At 47.8% G+C, this 18,761-nt stretch overlaps 1 protein-coding gene across 1 annotated transcript in view; it reads right to left on the reverse strand.

Annotated features, from left to right (window-relative positions):
- ubap1lb (ubiquitin associated protein 1-like b) overlaps window positions 1-18,761 on the reverse strand; it is an 88,703-nt gene that overhangs the window by 58,832 nt on the left and 11,110 nt on the right. Inside the window, exon 3 of the mRNA XM_038813281.1 lies at window positions 14,718-14,860. Within this exon, the coding sequence (XP_038669209.1) occupies window positions 14,718-14,860 (143 nt within the window). The remainder of the gene's footprint in view (window positions 1-14,717; window positions 14,861-18,761) is intronic.

Below are 18,761 nucleotides of genomic sequence, written 5' to 3' on the forward strand. Positions count from 1 at the left end.
CATCCTTTTCAAATCTCAAATAAATTATTAAACTGTCAAGTTTAAAAATACTACCCCACAAGGCTGCGTTACTTAGCCCCCTACTATACTCTCTGTACACACATGACTGCATGGCAAAATTTGAATGCAACTCCATCTGCAATTTTGCTCACGACACAACCATAGCGGGTCGGAACTCAAATACCGACGAGTCAGAATGTAGGAGGGAGATAGAGAACCTAGTGGAGTGGTGCAACAACAACAATCTACCCCTCAATGCCAGCAAAAGTAAAGAGCTGGCCATTGACTTCAGGAAGCAAAGTACTGTACACACCCCTGTCAGCATCAACGGGGCCGAGGTGGAGATGGTTGACAGCTTCAAATTCCTTGGGGTGCACGTCACCAAAAATCTGTCCTGGTCCACCCACGTTGACGCTACCACCAAGAAAGCACAACAGCGCCTATACTTCCCCAGTAAACTAAGGAATTTTGGCATATCCACACTGACTCTTACCGACTTATACAGATGCACCATATAAAGCATCCTATCTGGCTGCAACACAGCCTGGTATGGCAACTGCTCGGCCCAGGACCGCAAGAAATTTCAGAGAGTCGTGAACACAGCCCAGTCCATCACACGAACCTGCCTTCCATCCATTGACTCTATCCAACTCCCCGCTGCCTGGGGAAAGTGGACAGCATAATCAAAGAACCCCTCCCACCCGGCTTACTCACTCTTCCAACTTCATCCATCGGGCAGGAGATACAAAAGTCTGAGACGCACAAACAGACTCAAAAACAGCTTCTTCCCCGCTGTTACCAGACTCCTAAATGACCCTCTTATGGACTGACCTGATTAACACTACACCCCTGTATGCTTCACCCGATGCCGGTGTCTATCTATTCACATTGTGTACCTTGTGTTGCCCTATTATTTATTCTCTTTTTACTTCATTTTCTTTTCATGTACTAAATGATCTGTTTGAGCTGCTCGCAGGAAAATACTTTTCACTGTCCCTGGGTACACGTGACAGTAAACAAATCCATCCATCAATCAAACAAAGCTACAGTTGTCATTTGCAATGCAACTCTTAAATTAATTTCATTCACAGAGCAATTATATCCTTAAAGCAACATTCAATTTTATGATGTCCTGTACTTACAAAACAGCACTTCCTCTAATATACTGAGCAATGTCATGAGAGATTTACATTATGTAATATTAAAAATCCTACATTTGAATGACTTCCTGCCAACCTTTCCCCATCGCGAATTCTTATGTTTGCGTGTTGCAAACCCCATAGAGACCAATAATTTTTTTTTAAAGAGATACATTTCCCAGAGATTGACAGAAATAGCCAAAGGGCAAGATTTCACGTCTTATTGTCACAAACTAAAATCACCATAGATCAACAGGCAACCAATGCACCAAATTAAAGAAATGCATGAACCAACTCACACGATTGAGATGCATCTTACAAGGCCTTTCACTGTGCACTTCTGGCAGATGTGTAGCATTACAAGAACAAGCCCAAAGTTATTCCTGTCTCTTTAGAAAGCTGATGTTCCCCTGCATTGCTAAGTTGAAGGTTCCACCGTATTTTTTAAATCGTTCCGTTCAGTCTCGGTCCTTCAAATCCGGGACGGGATTCTCCAATCCCGCGGCAGAGTGTCCATGAACGGGCTGCTCACAGGACTAACTCTGGCCCCTACAGGGGGCCAGCACAGCACTGGAGCGGTTTGTGCCACTCCTGCTGCCTTTCCCGGCGCGAACTGTGCGCCGTGGGATCTGCGCCAGCGCCGTTGCGCCGGCGCCAACAAGGACATGCGCAGTGGTGCCGGCGCCTACACACGCATGAGCAGTGGCCTCCTTCAACGCGCCGGCCCCGACGCAACATGGCGCAGGACTACAGGGGCCGGCGCGTAGGAAAGGAGACCCCCAGCCACAAAGGCCGGCCTGCTGATCGGTGGGCCCCAATCGCGGCCCAGGCCACATCGGAGACCGCCAACAGGGTCGCGCCTCCCCCCCCCCCCACCACACAGGCCGCCACGCGACCCTTCAACGCCGAAGTCCCGCCGGCTCAGGGCAGGTTAGAACAGTGACGGCGGGACTCGGCTCTTTTCTTACGGCCGCTCGGCCCATCCGGGCGGGAGAATCGGTGGTCCGGTTGCGGAGAGCGGCGTGACCCGTTCGCGGGATTCTCCGGCCCGGCCCAGAGCTGGGAGAATCCCGCCCCGACTTACACACAGAAGGCACACCTTGGAGACTTCTTTCTACTTAAATCTCCAGAAGTCCCATTGGTTCTGTCTCCTTCCTTTCGAACATAAAAGCTGCTCTGGCAAGCATCCTGCTTGGTTGTTAACATAAAACAGTCCCTCTCTGCTTCACGCGGCAGTACCTACTGTCCCAGCTGTGAAAACTGTCACTTCCTGTTTCAGTAAGTTTTGGTTTGAATTTCGTTCCCCTGACAACTAATTACATGAGCCTTTTTAGTATGACCGAATTATCCCATTTCCATAATGTTCTATTTCACCTTAAATTAAAGGAGACATTTTAAAACACGTCGTGAAGTCCAGCACTCATAACAGAACGTATAATTGAACTGTCCATGTAAACGTGCTGTAACTTCACCCTTCTCCCGTGGAGATGCTTCAGTGGGAGGGTGGCATTACAGTGTGGCAGTGGGAGGGTGTCATTACAGTGTGGCAGTGGGAGGGTGGCATTACAGTGTGGCAGTGGGAGGGTGGCATTACAGTGTGGCAGTAGGAGGGCGTCATTACAGTGTTGCAGTGGGAGGGTGGCATTACAGCGTGGCAGTGGGAGGGTGGCATTACAGTGTGGCAGTGGGAGGGTGTCATTACAGTGTGGCAGTGGGAGGGCGTCATTACAGTGTGGCAGTGGGAGGGCGGCATTACAGTGTGGCAGTGGGAGGGCATCATTACAGTGTGGCACTGGGAGGATGGCATTACAGTGTGGCAGTGGGAGGGTGGCATTACAGTGTGGCAGTGGGAGGGTGGCATTACAGTGTGGCAGTGGGAGGGCATCATTACAGTGTGGCAGTGGGAGGGTAGCATTACAGTGTGGCAGTGGGAGGGTGGCATTACAGTGTGGCAGTGGGAGGGTAGCATTACAGTGTGGCAGTGGGAGGGTGGCATTACAGTGTGGCAGAGGGAGGGCGGCATTACAGTGTGGCAGTGGGAGGGCGTCATTACATTGTGGCAGTGGGAGGGCATCATTACAGTGTGGCAGTGAGAGGGTGGCATTACAGTGTGGCAGTGGGAGGGCGTCATTACAGTGCAGCAGTGGGAGGGCATCATTACAGTGCGGCAGTGGGAGGGCATCATTACAGTGTGGCAGTGGGAGGGCATCATTACAGTGTGGCAGTGGGAGGGTGTCATTACAGTCCAGCAGTGGGAGGGTGGCATTACAGTGTGGCAGTGGGAGGGCATCATTACAGTGTGGCAGTGGGAGGGTGGCATTAAAGTGTGGCAGTGGGAGGGTGGCATTACAGTGTGGCAGTGGGAGGGTGGCATTACAGTGTGGCAGTGGGAGGGTGGCATTACAGTCCGGCAGTGGGAGGGTGTCATTACAGTGTGGCAGTGGGAGGGCGTCATTACAGTGCGGCAGTGGGAGGGCATCATTACAGTGTGGCAGTGGGAGGGCGTCATTATAGTGTGGCAGTGGGAGGGCATCATTACAGTGTGGCAGTGGGAGGGCGTCATTACAGTGTGGCAGTGGGAGGGCGTCATTACAGTGTGGCAGTGGGAGTGTGTCATTACAGTGTGGCAGTGGGAGGGCATCATTACAGTGTGGCAGTGGGAGGGCGGCATTACAGTGTGGCAGTGGGAGGGCGTCATTACAGTATGGCAGTGGGAGGGCGTCATTACAGTGTGGCAGTGGGAGGGTGGCATTACAGTCCGACAGTGGGAGGGCATCATTACAGTGTGGCAGTGGGAGGGTGGCATTACAGTGTGGCAGTGGGAGGGTGTCATTACAGTGTGGCAGTGGGAGAGCGTCATTACAGTGTGGCAGTGGGAGGGTGGCATTACAGTGTGGCAGTGGGAGGGTGGCATTACAGTGTGGCAGTGGGAGGGTGGCATTACAGTGTGGCAGTGGGAGGGTGGCATTACAGTGTGGCAGTGGGAGGGCATCATTACAGTGTGGCAGTGGGAGGGCATCATTACAGTGTGGCAGTGGGAGGGTGGCATTACAGTGTGGCAGTGGGAGGGTGGCATTACAGTGTGGCAGTGGGAGGGTGGCATTACAGTGTGGCAGTGGGAGGGCATCATTACAGTGTGGCAGTGGGAGGATGGCATTACATTGTGGCAGTGGGAGGGTGGCATTACAGTGTGGCAGTGGGAGGGCGTCATTACAGTGTGGCAGTGGGAGGGCATTACAGTGTGGCAGTGGGAGGGCATTACAGTGTGGCAGTGGGAGGGTGGCATTACAGTGTGGCAGTGGGAGGGTGGCATTACAGTGTGGCAGTGGGAGGGTGGCATTACAGTGTGACAGTGGGAGGGTGGCATTACAGTCTGACAGTGGGAGGGTGGCATTACAGCGTGGCAGTGGGAGGGTGGCATTACAGTGTGGCAGTGGGAGGGCAGCATTACAGTGTGGCAGTGGGAGGGTGGCATTACAGTGTGGCAGTGGGAGGGCATCATTACAGTGTGGCAGTGGGAGGGCATCATTACAGTGTGGTAGTGGGAGGGTGGCATTACAGCGTGGCAGTGGGAGGGTGGCATTACAGTGTGGCAGTGGGAGGGCGGCATTACAGTGTGGCAGTGGGAGGGCGGCATTACAGTGTGGCAGTGGGAGGGCATCATTACAGTGTGGCAGTGGGAGGGCATCATTACAGTGTGGCAGTGGGAGGGCGGCATTAAAGTGTGGCAGTGGGAGGGCATCATTACAGTGTGGCAGTGGGAGGGCGGCATTACAGTGTGGCAGTGGGAGGGTGGCATTACAGTCCGACAGTGGGAGGGCATCATTACAGTGTGGCAGTGGGAGGGTGGCATTACAGTGTGGCAGTGGGAGGGTGTCATTACAGTGTGGCAGTGGGAGGGTGGCATTACAGTGTGGCAGTGGGAGGGTGGCATTACAGTGTGGCAGTGGGAGGGCATCATTACAGTGTGGCAGTGGGAGGGTGGCATTACATTGTGGCAGTGGGAGGGTGGCATTACAGTGTGGCAGTGGGAGGGTGGCATTACAGTGTGGCAGTGGGAGGGTGGCATTACAGTGTGGCAGTGGGAGGGTGGCATTACAGTGTGGCAGTGGGAGGGCATTACAGTCTGACAGTGGGAGGGTGGCATTACAGTGTGGCAGTGGGAGGGCATTACAGTGTGGCAGTGGGAGGGTGGCATTACAGTGTGGCAGTGGGAGGGTGGCATTACAGTGTGCCAGTGGGAGTGTGGCATTACAGTGTGGCAGTGGGAGGGTGGCATTACAGTGTGGCAGTGGGAGGGTGGCATTACAGTGTGGCAGTGGGAGGGTGGCATTACAGTGTGACAGTGGGAGGGTGGCATTACAGTCTGACAGTGGGAGGGTGGCATTACAGTGTGGCAGTGGGAGGGCGGCATTACAGTGTGGCAGTGGGAGGGCAGCATTACAGTCCGGCAGTGGGAGGGCATCACTACAGTGTGGCAGTGGGAGGGCATCATTACAGTGTGGCAGTGGGAGGGTGGCATTACAGTGTGGCAGTGGGAGGGTGGCATTACAGTGTGGCAGTGGGAGGGCGTCATTACATTGTGGCAGTGGGAGGGCATCATTACAGTGTGGCAGTGGGAGGGCATCATTACAGTGTGGCAGTGGAAGGGCGGCATTACAGTGTGGCAGTGGGTGGGTGGCATTACAGTGTGGCAGTGGGAGGGCATCATTACAGTGTGGCAGTGGGAGGGTGGCCTTACAGTGTGGCAGTGGGAGGGTGGCATTAGAGTGTGGCAGTGGGAGGGCGTCATTACAGTGTGGCAGTGGGAGGGCATCATTACAGTGTGGCAGTGGGAGGGTGGCATTACAGTGTGGCAGTGGGAGGGTGGCATTACAGTGTGGCAGTGGGAGGGCATCATTACAGTGTGGCAGTGGGAGGGTGGCATTACAGTGTGGCAGTGGGAGGGTGTCATTACAGTGTGGCAGTGGGAGGGCGGCATTACAGTGTGGCAGTGGGAGGGTGGCATTACAGTGTGGCAGTGGGAGGGCATCATTACAGTGTGGCAGTGGGAGGGTGGCATTACAGTGTGGCAGTGGGAGGGCATCATTACAGTGTGGTAGTGGGAGGGTGGCATTACAGTGTGGCAGTGGGAGGGTGGCATTACAGTGTGGCAGTGGGAGGGCATCATTACAGTGTGGCAGTGGGAGGGCATCATTACAGTGTGGCAGTGGGAGGGCGGCATTACAGTGTGGCACTGGGAGGATGGCATTACAGTGTGGCAGTGGGAGGGTGGCATTACAGTGTGGCAGTGGGAGGGTGGCATTACAGTGTGGCAGTGGGAGGGCGTCATTACAGTGTTGCAGTGGGAGGGCGTCATTACAGTGTGGCAGTGGGAGGGCGTCATTACAGTGTGGCAGTGGGAGGGCATCATTACAGTGTGGCAGTGGGAGGGCGGCATTACAGTGTGGCAGTGGGAGGGCATCATTACAGTGTGGCACTGGGAGGATGGCATTACAGTGTGGCAGTGGGAGGGTGGCATTACAGTGTGGCAGTGGGAGGGTGGCATTACAGTGTGGCAGTGGGAGGGTAGCATTACAGTGTGGCAGTGGGAGGGTGGCATTACAGTGTGGCAGTGGGAGGGCGGCATTACAGTGTGGCAGTGGGAGGGCGTCATTACATTGTGGCAGTGGGAGGGCATCATTACAGTGTGGCAGTGAGAGGGTGGCATTACAGTGTGGCAGTGGGAGGGCGTCATTACAGTGCAGCAGTGGGAGGGCATCATTACAGTGCGGCAGTGGGAGGGCATCATTACAGTGTGGCAGTGGGAGGGCATCATTACCGTGTGGCAGTGGGAGGGTGTCATTACAGTCCAGCAGTGGGAGGGTGGCATTACAGTGTGGCAGTGGGAGGGCATCATTACAGTCTGGCAGTGGGAGGGTGGCATTACAGTGCAGCAGTGGGAGGGTGGCATTACAGTGCAGCAGTGGGAGGGTGGCATTACAGTGCAGCAGTGGGAGGGTGTCATTACAGTCCAGCAGTGGGAGGGTGGCATTACAGTGTGGCAGTGGGAGGGCATCATTACAGTGTGGCAGTGGGAGGGTGGCATTACAGTGTGGCAGTGGGAGGGCATCATTACAGTCCGACAGTGGGAGGGTGGCATTACAGTGCAGCAGTGGGAGGGTGGCATTACAGTGCAGCAGTGGGAGGGTGGCATTACAGTGTGGCAGTGGGAGGGTGGCATTACAGTGTAGCAAGTTTACATTAGCAGCTATATGCCCAACATTGAGTGATTGCGATTTGGTCTCAAGGGATCAGCTCAGCTTAGTGGCTAAATATCGTATCAGTGCTCCATGTCTGTCTTAAACAGCAGTACATAACATAAATGTGTAAAAATAATTGAGAAATAAATACTGAGGCTTTGTAAAGCAGACTCTTGCTCAAATGGAAAACAGCAGAACGGGCCTAACCTGGGTGACAAATTGAATAATAACCCTTGATCTTCCAGGTCTAAAATATAATAAAGGAAGAGAGTTACTCTGCTCATTTATCTTAATATTGCACATTATGCACTCATTCAGCACAGTTCCCATTTTGGGCCATCACTGAAATAAGGGAAATAGTTTGCTTTGCCTCTTTTCAGAGATTTGTACGGTTAACTGCGATTTGTTAGCAACAGTAGATGTAACAGATATTTATGATTTGCTAGCACAATCACGGGTTAAACATCAATATATTGTCAAATCAGATATCTGTTCAATCTCCTTTTCTGCCCCAACTACAAATGCTGTAATCCTTTTTATACCAAGATAGTTTGTTATCATTTGTCCTGACTGCACTGCACTGCTCTACTGCTGCAGTTTCTCAAAGTTGGGAAACTTTGCGATCAAGCCAGCTAAAATGAATCATTGCTTGTTGTTCCCTCATGTTATTCCCATACAACTAATAAACACACTTGCAGTTTTGAGTTTTCAGCACAAGTCAATTTTGAAAATACCCTTCCGTTTCCAAATTTATTCCGAGCCTCACTTGGAGGAACTGCCCCAATTCCCTCTTGTCAGGAATGAAACAGTTTCAGCCTGGGAAGACACTCTCCCATTAATTGATGTGGAAAATTTGCAAACCTTAAGCAATTCTTGCTGCTGACTTGGAAACAAGTACAATATTTTTAGTGCTCCAACATGAATCCGTCAAAACTGAAAGTCTGTCACAGAAAACGCACTCTCTGTCTCAACTCTAAATTCACTGTCTAAACTCGAATCTTTCCCATTTCAACTGAAATGGCAGGCATAAATTTACCGCCTTATTTCTCTTCATTGGTTGGGATCATTTCTGCATCACAAACACGATGGTTTTAGGCCTAACCACAATGGTATTTGAGGCCGACCTGCCTGTGTGATCTTCCTAGAGGCATTCTCCTAATTGGCTGCCTCAGGAGCCCTGTCCAAATAAGGCTGGCAGGTGAGAAGGCCAATAGGAGGCTCTGAGTAGTTGGCAGACCCACCCTGAGAGCTGTTGTGGGGCGGGTTCAGAAGGGTGATCTCCTGGCCTTGTTGCCTGCCTCCAGTAAACTGTCAAAATTCTGCCGGGGGGTGGTGCTGGCAAGATTCTGGCAGTGTCACCTTTATGTGGGCACCTAATTGCTGATACTTAAACACCCACCACTTCTGGCGGCGTAGCTCACGCCAATCTCCCCCCAGCCTCCCCCTGTGTGGTAGTATGACTAGAGGTACTACGGTACCTGGCAGTGTGAGCCACCATTGGTGGAGAAGGCTCGCTGCTCATTGGCCCAAGTGTTTGCATTTCATTGGTCGGAACGTAAAGTAGCTCCGCCCAGTGAGGCGGGGTGTAAGAACCCGTGTTTCCCAGCAGCCGGCCTTCTTTCTGTACTCGAGCTGCTGAGGAAACAACTTGTTGATTAAAGCCTTCAATTCGGACTACATCCTCGCTTCAGTAGTTATTGATCGCGCATCACCCTGCTTCCGCTAAGATGGCTCAGAGGTGGAATTGTGTCAGGGAGCTGTACAATGCAACATTTTCTACAGCTTGCTCCATCTCCAAAGCTGCCTCCAAGGTGACTGATAGGAATCTACCCGACGACGGCAATGCCCTCTGCAACAATTGGAGTTTCCACACGGTTGAGCTGGAGCTTCTTGCCACATTTCCCCAGTGTTGGCAAAACCGCACTGGCACAAAAGATTGCGGAATTTTAAGCACGGCCTGAATTTTTGCCTTTTATTTTGCGCTAATTTCAAAAGCATTACGCTCAAGGTAAGCGCTGCCGACAAAATCCTCTGGGTGGATTAAGCACCAGTGGGATTTTCCATTCATTCCACTCATCTGCAAACCCTCAAGGAGGCATAAACAATTAAACTGCAACATTTGGGCCCAAAGAGATGAGTGGGTGTGCTTTGAAACTTAAGAACTTTTTCTTTAAATCGCTAAGGAACTGTACTCTAATCATGCTAGCAAATTGATTTATATATTTTGAACATCAGGTAGCTCCCAGTTGATGGTAGATCCCAGAAGCAAATGGGTGTGAGCAGAAACAGATTTTTAAAACAGCTACAATTTTTGGTGTAATTTGTGCCAATTGGGCCCAAAGCGGAAACTCTACCCCAATGAATTCACAGACATGTGATTACCCAATCACAAAGCAATCTTCCTATTTAAATTCAAATAACATACACCTGACTGACTTGGGTTCAGAAGCTACCTCCAATGCATCATACCTTGTTTACAGATTTGCAATAAGTCCAGCCTGAAGTGGTTTCATGTTCCAATTAGGCACAATATTAGTTCAAGAAGTATGTAACTTGGCATCACATGTTCAAATTTCAGCAGGTTTAGTTTAATATCGCAGAAAAAAAAATCTTCTTGTTGATGAAGCTTAATAACGAGGAGTAAAACTCGAAAGTCGGGAAAGCTGAGCAAAATATCTGCACAGGTCTTGAATTAAATGAGCAAAACTCCAAGCCATCAACCCCCAACCAGTTACGTTCCATCAATGATGTGGTCCCACTAGCACTGCTTCTGCATTCATAGAATCCATAGAATCCTTACTGTGCAGGAGGAGGCCATTCAGCCCATCGAGTCTGCATCGACCCGCCGAAAGGGCACTCAACCTAGGCCCACTCCCATGCCCTATTCCCGTAACCCCACAATTCATCATGGTCAATCCACCTAACCTGCACATCACTGGACACCAAGGAGCAATTTGGTATGGCAAATCGACCACACCTGCACAGCTTTGGACTGTGGGAGGAAACTGGAGCACCCGGGGAAATGCCACGCACACACTGGGAGAACGTGGAAACTCCACACAGTCACCCAAGGTCGGAATTGCACATGGGTGTCTGGCACAGTGAGGCAGCAGTGCTAACCACTGTGCCACCGTGCCCAGCATTGCTACATCAAAGTGTACCCTGTCGAAATAGTCATTGATTCATTTCAAAATCAGCTACTCATTAATCTCTTTTTAAAGAAGGTAGTCAGAACTATGATCTTTTTCAAAAATTGAATAATCTTCAAGAGCATTTCCATGATCCCATATTGCCAGCACAGAGTACAAGGAGCTTGAGTTGGTGAACTGTGGCTACACAATGGCAGTAATGCACCCTGCCAGTGTGGAATGCAGAATCACAGAACCTTTCATCTAACCTCTAATCTTTCTTGGGGTTGCCCGTTACTTTGCCTGTCATTCTAAATTAGGTTCTGCAACTAAGTTACGATGGGTGAACATGATTTACTTCAACTTGCCGTTAATTGTACAGGTTCCATTTCACCATTTGATTATCATTGACAGCAGCTTCATATTGATTGGATACTTCCAGTGAAAGATTGATAATCATTGCAATCTTTTTCCTCTTTCGCTTTTGCCAATAGACAACCATTGATCATGTCGATATTTCACATTTCCTGTGCCAAAATATGTTACTTCTTTTTAACTCATGAAATGTCAGCTGTTATTTCTTAACTGGTATATTTCAACTGGATTAAATGCCTAAAAATATCCCTATACTGGTCATTTGGCAATGGAGTTTAGTATGACAGTAGCATATGTAAATAACTACAAGACCTATTTTCCTTCATCTTAGTTTTCCATTACTATAGACAACAAGGTGCCCAGATGTGGTAAACCACTGTATTGCATTGTACTGTTGTATTGCTACATGCCTGGGCTTGTCCCTGCTGGCTTCGAACCACTGTAGTATATATGTGTATTGTGGTAAACTGCCACTGCGTTATATGTAATGTGGTAAAGCACTGCCTGCTGGCTCAGCCTCCCCTCGGTATAAAGGTGGCTGGTCACCGCCGCTGCCCCAGTTCGGGATCCGAGGCCAGGAGGCTTTCTGTTTAGTTTATTAAAGCCTCAGTTACGTTCACTGCTCGTCTCGTGTTCATTGATGGCACATCACCAGAATGAACATCTGCAGAACTTCACTACAGTCAGTGGTTCCCCAGTGAACTTGACAGGATAGTCTTATAAAGAGAGATTGAAGAAATTGAGCCTGTATTCTCCAGCGTATCGAAGAATGAGAAGTGATCTCATTGAAACTTACTAAGTCCTTACAGTGTGGGTGTGGATAGAATGTTCTCCTTGGCTGGTGAGTCTAAAACCAGGGGACACTATTTCAGAATAAGGGGCAGGCCATTTAAGACAGTGATGAGGAGAAATGTCTTCACTCAGGAGGTTGCTGAACCTTTCTATCCTCTACCTAGAAGGCTCTGGAAGCTCAATCATACAGCATGTTGAGGACAGAAATGGATAGATTTCTAATACTAGTGAGATCAAGGGACATTGGTATAGTGCAGAAAAATGGCAGAGGTAGATGATCAACCGTGACTTGTTTGAATGGGGCAATAGACTAGACATGCCGCATGATCTGTTCCTATTTCCTATGTTCCGAAAGAGGCTTACATTTTAACATCTTTTCTCTATTGCTAAACCACTTTTAGATCCAACTAGGTTAATTACCATTAAATCCATGAGTCAATACCCTTTCACAAGGCTCAAATGCACCTTCTTAATTACTAAATACATTACACCCATTTGGATATTCCTCAGGCATTAAATTGGCTTTCAGCTCAAAGAACCCTGACAGATTTGTGAGGTGTAATTTATTGTCGCTCACACACTTACCCATTCTGGCCTCTGTGTTTCAGATGCGTGCATTCAATAAAATACCCAAGTATTTCCAATGACCACTGTTGGCCTGATTGCTGTACAATTTCAGAAAAATATCTCGCCCCTTTCAACATTGGCATTAAACGTACATTAGGGCCAGCCTTTACCCCGACAATCCTGAACATATTCGAAATTAAAAAGATGACTTTTCACTTCTGATATAGGATAGACACTCAAAACATTAATTTGTTGCTTCTCTTTGTCCTGAAACTTTGTACTAAAATTATTACCTCATTGCAAGTGGGAAAATGGTCATGGGAAGGAGAGTGCAGGTAGATTGGAGTTCAACTATGTTGCCAGTAATAGAATCATAGTATACCTACAGTGCAGAAGGAGGCCATTCGGCCCATTGAGTCTGTACCGACCCTCCGAAAGAGCATCCTACCCAGGTCCATTTCCCCATCCACCCCACCCTATTTCTGTAACCCTGTAACCTAACCTGCACATCTTTGGACACTTAAAGGATAATTAATCATGGCCAATCTGTCGAAGTCAATATTTTTCCCGCTTCTGGACTGTCATAGAAAGATTCAACAACGCTCGTTAAGAAAACAAAACAAGGCTTTATTTGCGAATTACAACTGCATGCAGAAATGGCTGAAACTTGAAGTCAGGGAGCAGTCAGCAAGACTACTATTTCCTTCTCCAGTTCCGCACTTTCACAGAGAATCAGCCCAGTATTTATACATTATCAGAATCAAGATTACGTAACTACAGTTTGGTCAGGAATTCGATCAGAAGTACAAACATAAACAATATCATAAAACAGGCGTCATCTTGCTGACCCTTCAGGATGCTGGGTCTCATATCATTATCTTGTCTTTTGATCGCATGTTTAAGAATCAGCGGAGACTCGTCCTGACTCTATCTTGTCATATTTAGACTGCTTTGGGTTATGACGAGTTAGTCTTATCAGAGTTTACAGAGCCCAGGCACTTTGGAGCAACTTGACCTTCTCTGATTGTATTTGTGCTTTAGGTCATGCAAAGTCAGTTTTAATTAATGGGGAGCACGGTAGCATGGTAGTTAGCATAAATGCTTCACAGCTCCAGGGTCCCAGGTTCGATTCCCGGCTGGGTCACTGTGTGTGCGGAGTCTGCACGTCCTCCCCGTGTGTGCGTGGGTTTCCTCCGGGTGCTCCGGTTTCCTCCCACAGTCCAAAGATGTGCGGGTTAGGTGACGTGGCCAGGCTAAATTGCCCTTAGTGTCCGAAAAAATAAGGTTAATGGGGGTTGTTGGGTTACTGGTATAGGGTGGATACGTGGGCTTCAGTAGGGTGATCATTGCTCGGCACAACATCGAGGGCCGAAGGGCCTGTTCTGTGCTGTACTGTTCTAAAAAAAAAATTCTAAAAAAAATTTCATTGTACCCAGTTTCCCCATCATGCCATTATTTACTTTGTACAACATCACAAATCCACCTAACGTGCACATCTTTGGGCAGTGGCCAGTGAGAGTTCCAAATGTTCATTGGTTAGGTGGAGATGTGCTGAAGCAAACAATGGTTATTAAGATTCCAAATGATTGGTATATCTAATGTTTAACCAACTAATTGAATAGATGCACAATAAAAAGCTGCCATCGGTATTGGTGATTATGAAACTGTTGGATTATCAAAAAAAAACTATCTGGTTCTCGAAAGTCCTGTAGAGAAGGAAGCCCATCTTTCTTACATGGTCTGCCTTGCACATGATTCTAGACCCTCGGCAGCGCGGTTAACTTTCAACCGCCTTCTGAAATGGCAAAGGGAGCTACTGAGTTGGATCAAACCACAATTAAAAAGCTGAATCAGTACTGTACTTACATCACACAGACTGGAAGGTTTAACAAAATGCAGCTTACCACTACCTCCTCAAGGGCAATTAGGGACTGGCAATAAATATTGCCTTTGCCACTGACTCCCACATCCCACAAATGAACACAATGAAAATTCTTTGGAGTTTATTGTCAATCTCAATAGGAGTATGGGGGATAACTGGTTTAGGATGTACGAAAATAACATGTTGAACACTGGAAAGGACTGCTGTAATCTATCAACATGGAAACTGTATCATTCCTAATGTCATCATAGTTTAAGCAACATCTAAATTATTCCATTAAAACAAATACTGTGCTGCACAGTTCCCATTTTATCATGTATATTTACATCATGCTCAGTAATATTAATTTACAAAATACCCAATATAATTTCAAAGCAAAATATTGCAGATGCTGTAAATCGGCAATAAAAACAGAAAATGCTGGATGAACTCAGCAGGTCTGGCAACTTCTGTGTAGAGAGAAACAGTTAACATTTCTGATCGAAATGATCCTTTGTAGATTTAAAACATTAACCGTATCTCTCTCCACAGATGCTGTCAGAGCTGCTGAGTTTAACCGGCATTTTCTGTTTTTATTTCAGTTTTAACTTACCTGTGTTTGCGTCAAGATCTCAGAGTGATCAGGCATAGGGAGATACGGTAGAGGAGACATTGGGTTGAATTCTTCCGAAACAACAATCTGGAACTTCTGAGAAATTTGAAAAGGTACTTCATCCAAAAAGGTTGAGGATCCTCCTAAACAGTAAAATACTCAAGTAAATTTAAGAATAGAACCCTGTATCACAGGCAGCTTTACCAGATATGCTTATGCTTTATCTTAGGAGGCCATTATTGCCCTTTAAAAGAAGATAGGGAAAGTTTTCTTGGCGACCGAGTCAACATTTTTCTCTCAAGCAACACCATCAGAGTGGGAGTGCTGTTCACTAACCCCACATGCTGCTTAATGGGACCTTATTGTGACTGCCAATTGCGATTGGCAGCTCCATGTGCTTATTAAACAATAGTGAACATACTTCAAAAGTAATTCATTGGCTGTGAAGCTCTTTCAAATGCCCTCGAGATGTGAAAGACATCCTGCAAACGCAACTTCTTACTTTCTGTCCAAAGATGTGCAGTTTAGGTGGATTGGTCATGCTAAATTGCCCTTAGTGTTCAAAAAGGTTAGGTGGGGTTACAGGGATAGGGCAATTTTAGGGGCAATTTAGCTTGGCCAATCCCCCTAGCCTGCACATTTTTGGGTTGTAGGGGGCGAAATCCATGCAAACACGGGGAGAATGTGCAAACTCCACATGGACAGTGACCCAGAGCCGGGATCGAACCTGGGACCTCGGTGCCGTGAGGCAGCAGTGCCAACCGCTGCGCCACCGTGCTGCCTCTGTCTTTGAATATTTTTAAGGCAGAGCTAGATGGGTTCTTGATTAACAAGGGGGGGGGGGGGGATGAAAGGTTATTGGGGATAGCCAGGAACTGAGGTTAAAATCAGGTCAGCAATGAGGGAGCAGATTCGAGGGGCTGAGTGGCCTCCTCCCACTCCGAATGCGTACGTTTGTACATATCTGCTGAAACATAGAACTCATAACATCACCTTACACTAGTAGACTAATTTTCTAACTGCCCTTTGTTCACTTCACTGATGCGGAACAAATTGTTCTAATTTTGTTTCCATCTATTGCAGATTGTACAGTCTGCCATTTATCTAAATGGATGCCATGTGCTGAAGTTGGCATGACTTTGCTGTATTGCGTTCCGGAATGTTGATACTGGCACAGAGATTGCTTACCTTGTAACTGAGGTTATGCCAGCATTGAACTCACTAATCATTGAATCAGGAGAATCAGACATGTTTCTTATTTATATCGATGTAGTTTGACTCGGAATATTTAGCTTGAATGTTTGCACAATTTGATTGGCTTGCTATCAGTGCAAATTTTCAAATGTTCCAAGATAACTAAAATAATTGACTCGCTTCTAATTCATTTACTGCCTTCGCCTTGCCAAATATTCCTGATGACCATTCAAGGGATGGTCTTTTTGTTTGTTTAGCTGAGGAATCTGGATGAAGGTCTAAATTTAAAAATAAGGTAAAAATTAATAATAATAATAGCTTATTGTCACAAGTAACCCCCAGTCGCCACATTCCGGCTCCTGTTCGGGGAGGCCGGTATGGGAATTTAACCCACGCTGCTGGCCTTGTTCTGCAATATAGGCCAGCGGCTTAGCCCACTGTGCTAAACCAGCCCCTCATTAGAAAAAGAACAGAGAACAGTACAGCACAGAACAGGCCCTTCGGCCCTCGATATTGTGCCGAGCATTGTCCGAAACCAAGATCAAGCTATCCCACTCCCTGTCATTCTGGTGTGCTCCATGTGCCGATCCAATAACCGCTTGAAAGTTCCTAAAGTGTCCGACTCCACTATCACAACAGGCAGTCCATTCCACACCCTAACCACTCTCTGAGTAAAGAACCTACCTCGGACACCCCTCCTGTATCTCCCACCCTGAACCTTATAGTTATGCCCCCTTGTAACAGCTACATCCACCCGAGGAAATTGTCTCTGAACGTCCACTCTATCTACCCCCCTCATCATCTTATAAACCTCTATTAAGTCGCCTCTCATCCTCCTCCGCTCCAACGAGAAAAGCCCTAGTTCCCTCAACCTTTCCTCATAAGACCTGTCCTGCAAACCAGGCAGCATCCTGGTAAATCTCCTTTGCACCCTTTCCAATGCTTCCACATCCTTCCGATAGTGGAGGTGACTAGAACTGCACACAATATTCCAAATGTGGTCTCACCAGGGTCATGTAGAGTTGCAGCATAACCCCGCGGCTCTTAAACTCAAGCCCCCTGTTAATAAACGCTAACACACTATAAGCCTTCTTCACGGCTCTATCCACTTGAGTGGCAACCTTCAGAGATCTGTGGACATGAATCCCAAGAACTCTCTGTTCCTCCTCATTCCTCAGAACCCTGCCGTTTACCCTGTAATCCGCATTCAAATTTTTCTACCAAAATGAATCACCTCGCACTTACCAGGGTTAAACTCCATCTGCCATTTTTCGGCCCAGCTCTGCATCCTATCAATGTCTCTTTTCATCCAAAAACAGCCCTCCACCTCATCCACTACTCCACCAATATTGGTGTCATTAGCAAATTTACTGACCCACCCTTCAGCCCCCTCCTCCAAGTCATTGATAAAAATCACAAATAGCAGAGGACCCAGCACTGATCCCTGTGGTACACCACTGGTAACTGGTCTCCAGTCTGAAAATTTTCCATCCACCACCACCCTCTGTCTTCTATGTGATAGCCAGTTACTTATCCAATGTGGCAAATTTCCCTCTATCCCACACCTCCTTACTTTCTTCATAAGCCGACCATGGGAAACCTTATCAAACGCCTTACTAAAATCCATGTATACGACATCAACTGCTCTACCTTCATCTACACACTTAGTTACCTCCTCAAAGAATTCAATCAAATTTGTGAGGCAAGACTTGCCCTTCACAAACCGGGTTGACTAACCCGGATTAAGTTGCATCTTTCCAAATGGTTATAAATCTTATCCTTCAGGACCTTTTCCATTAACTTACCGACCACCGAAGTAAGACTAACCGGCCTATAATTACCAGGGTTGTTCCTATTCCCTTTCGTGAACAGAGGAACAACATTCACCACTCTCCAGTCCTCTGGCACTATCCCCGTGGACAGTGAGGACCCAAATATCAAACCCGGCTCTGCAATCTCATCCTCGCCTCCCAAAGAATCCTTGGATATATCCCATCTGTCCCAGGGGACTTGTCGACCCTCAGGTTTTTCAAAATTGCTAATGCATCCCTCCTCAGTACATCTACCTCCTCCAGCCTACCCGCCTGTATCACACTCTCATCCTCAAAAACATGGCCCCTCTCCTTGGTGAACACTGAAGAAAAGTATTCATTCAACGCCTCTCCTATTTCTTCTGACTCCATGCACAAGTTCCCACTACTGTCCTTGACCGGCCCTACCCTCACCCTGGTCATTCTTTTATTTCACATGAGAAAAAAGCCTTGGGGTTTTCCTTGATCCGACCCACCAAGGACTTCTCATGCCCTCTCCTAAGCCCTTTTTTTTTTAGCTCATTCCTTGCTACCTTGTAGCCCTCAAGCGACCCAACTGAACCTTGTTTTCTCACCCTTACATACTCTTCCTTTTTCCTCTTGACAAGACATTCAACCTCTTTTGTGAACCATGGTTCCCTCACACGGCCATTTCCTCCCTGCCTGACAGGGACATACCTATCAAGGACACACAGTATTTGTTCCTTGAACAAGCTCCACTTTTCATTTGTGCCTTTTCCTGACAGTTTCTGTTCCCATCTTATGCTCCCTAATTCTTGCCAAACGCATCATAATTACCCCTCCCCCAATTATAAACCTTGCCCTGCCATATGGCCCTATCCCTCTCCATTGCAATTGTGAAAGACACCGAATTATGGTCACTATCTCCAAAGTGCTCTCCCACAAACAAATCTACCACTTGGCCTGGTTCATTACCCAGTACCAAATCCAATGTGGCCCCCCTCTTGTCGGCCTATCCACATATTGTGTCAGGAAACCCTCCTGCACATACTGTACAAAAACTGCCCATCTGAACTGT

Source organism: Scyliorhinus canicula, chromosome 12 (assembly GCF_902713615.1).
Source record: "Scyliorhinus canicula chromosome 12, sScyCan1.1, whole genome shotgun sequence".
NCBI classification, from domain to species: Eukaryota; Metazoa; Chordata; class Chondrichthyes; order Carcharhiniformes; family Scyliorhinidae; genus Scyliorhinus; species Scyliorhinus canicula.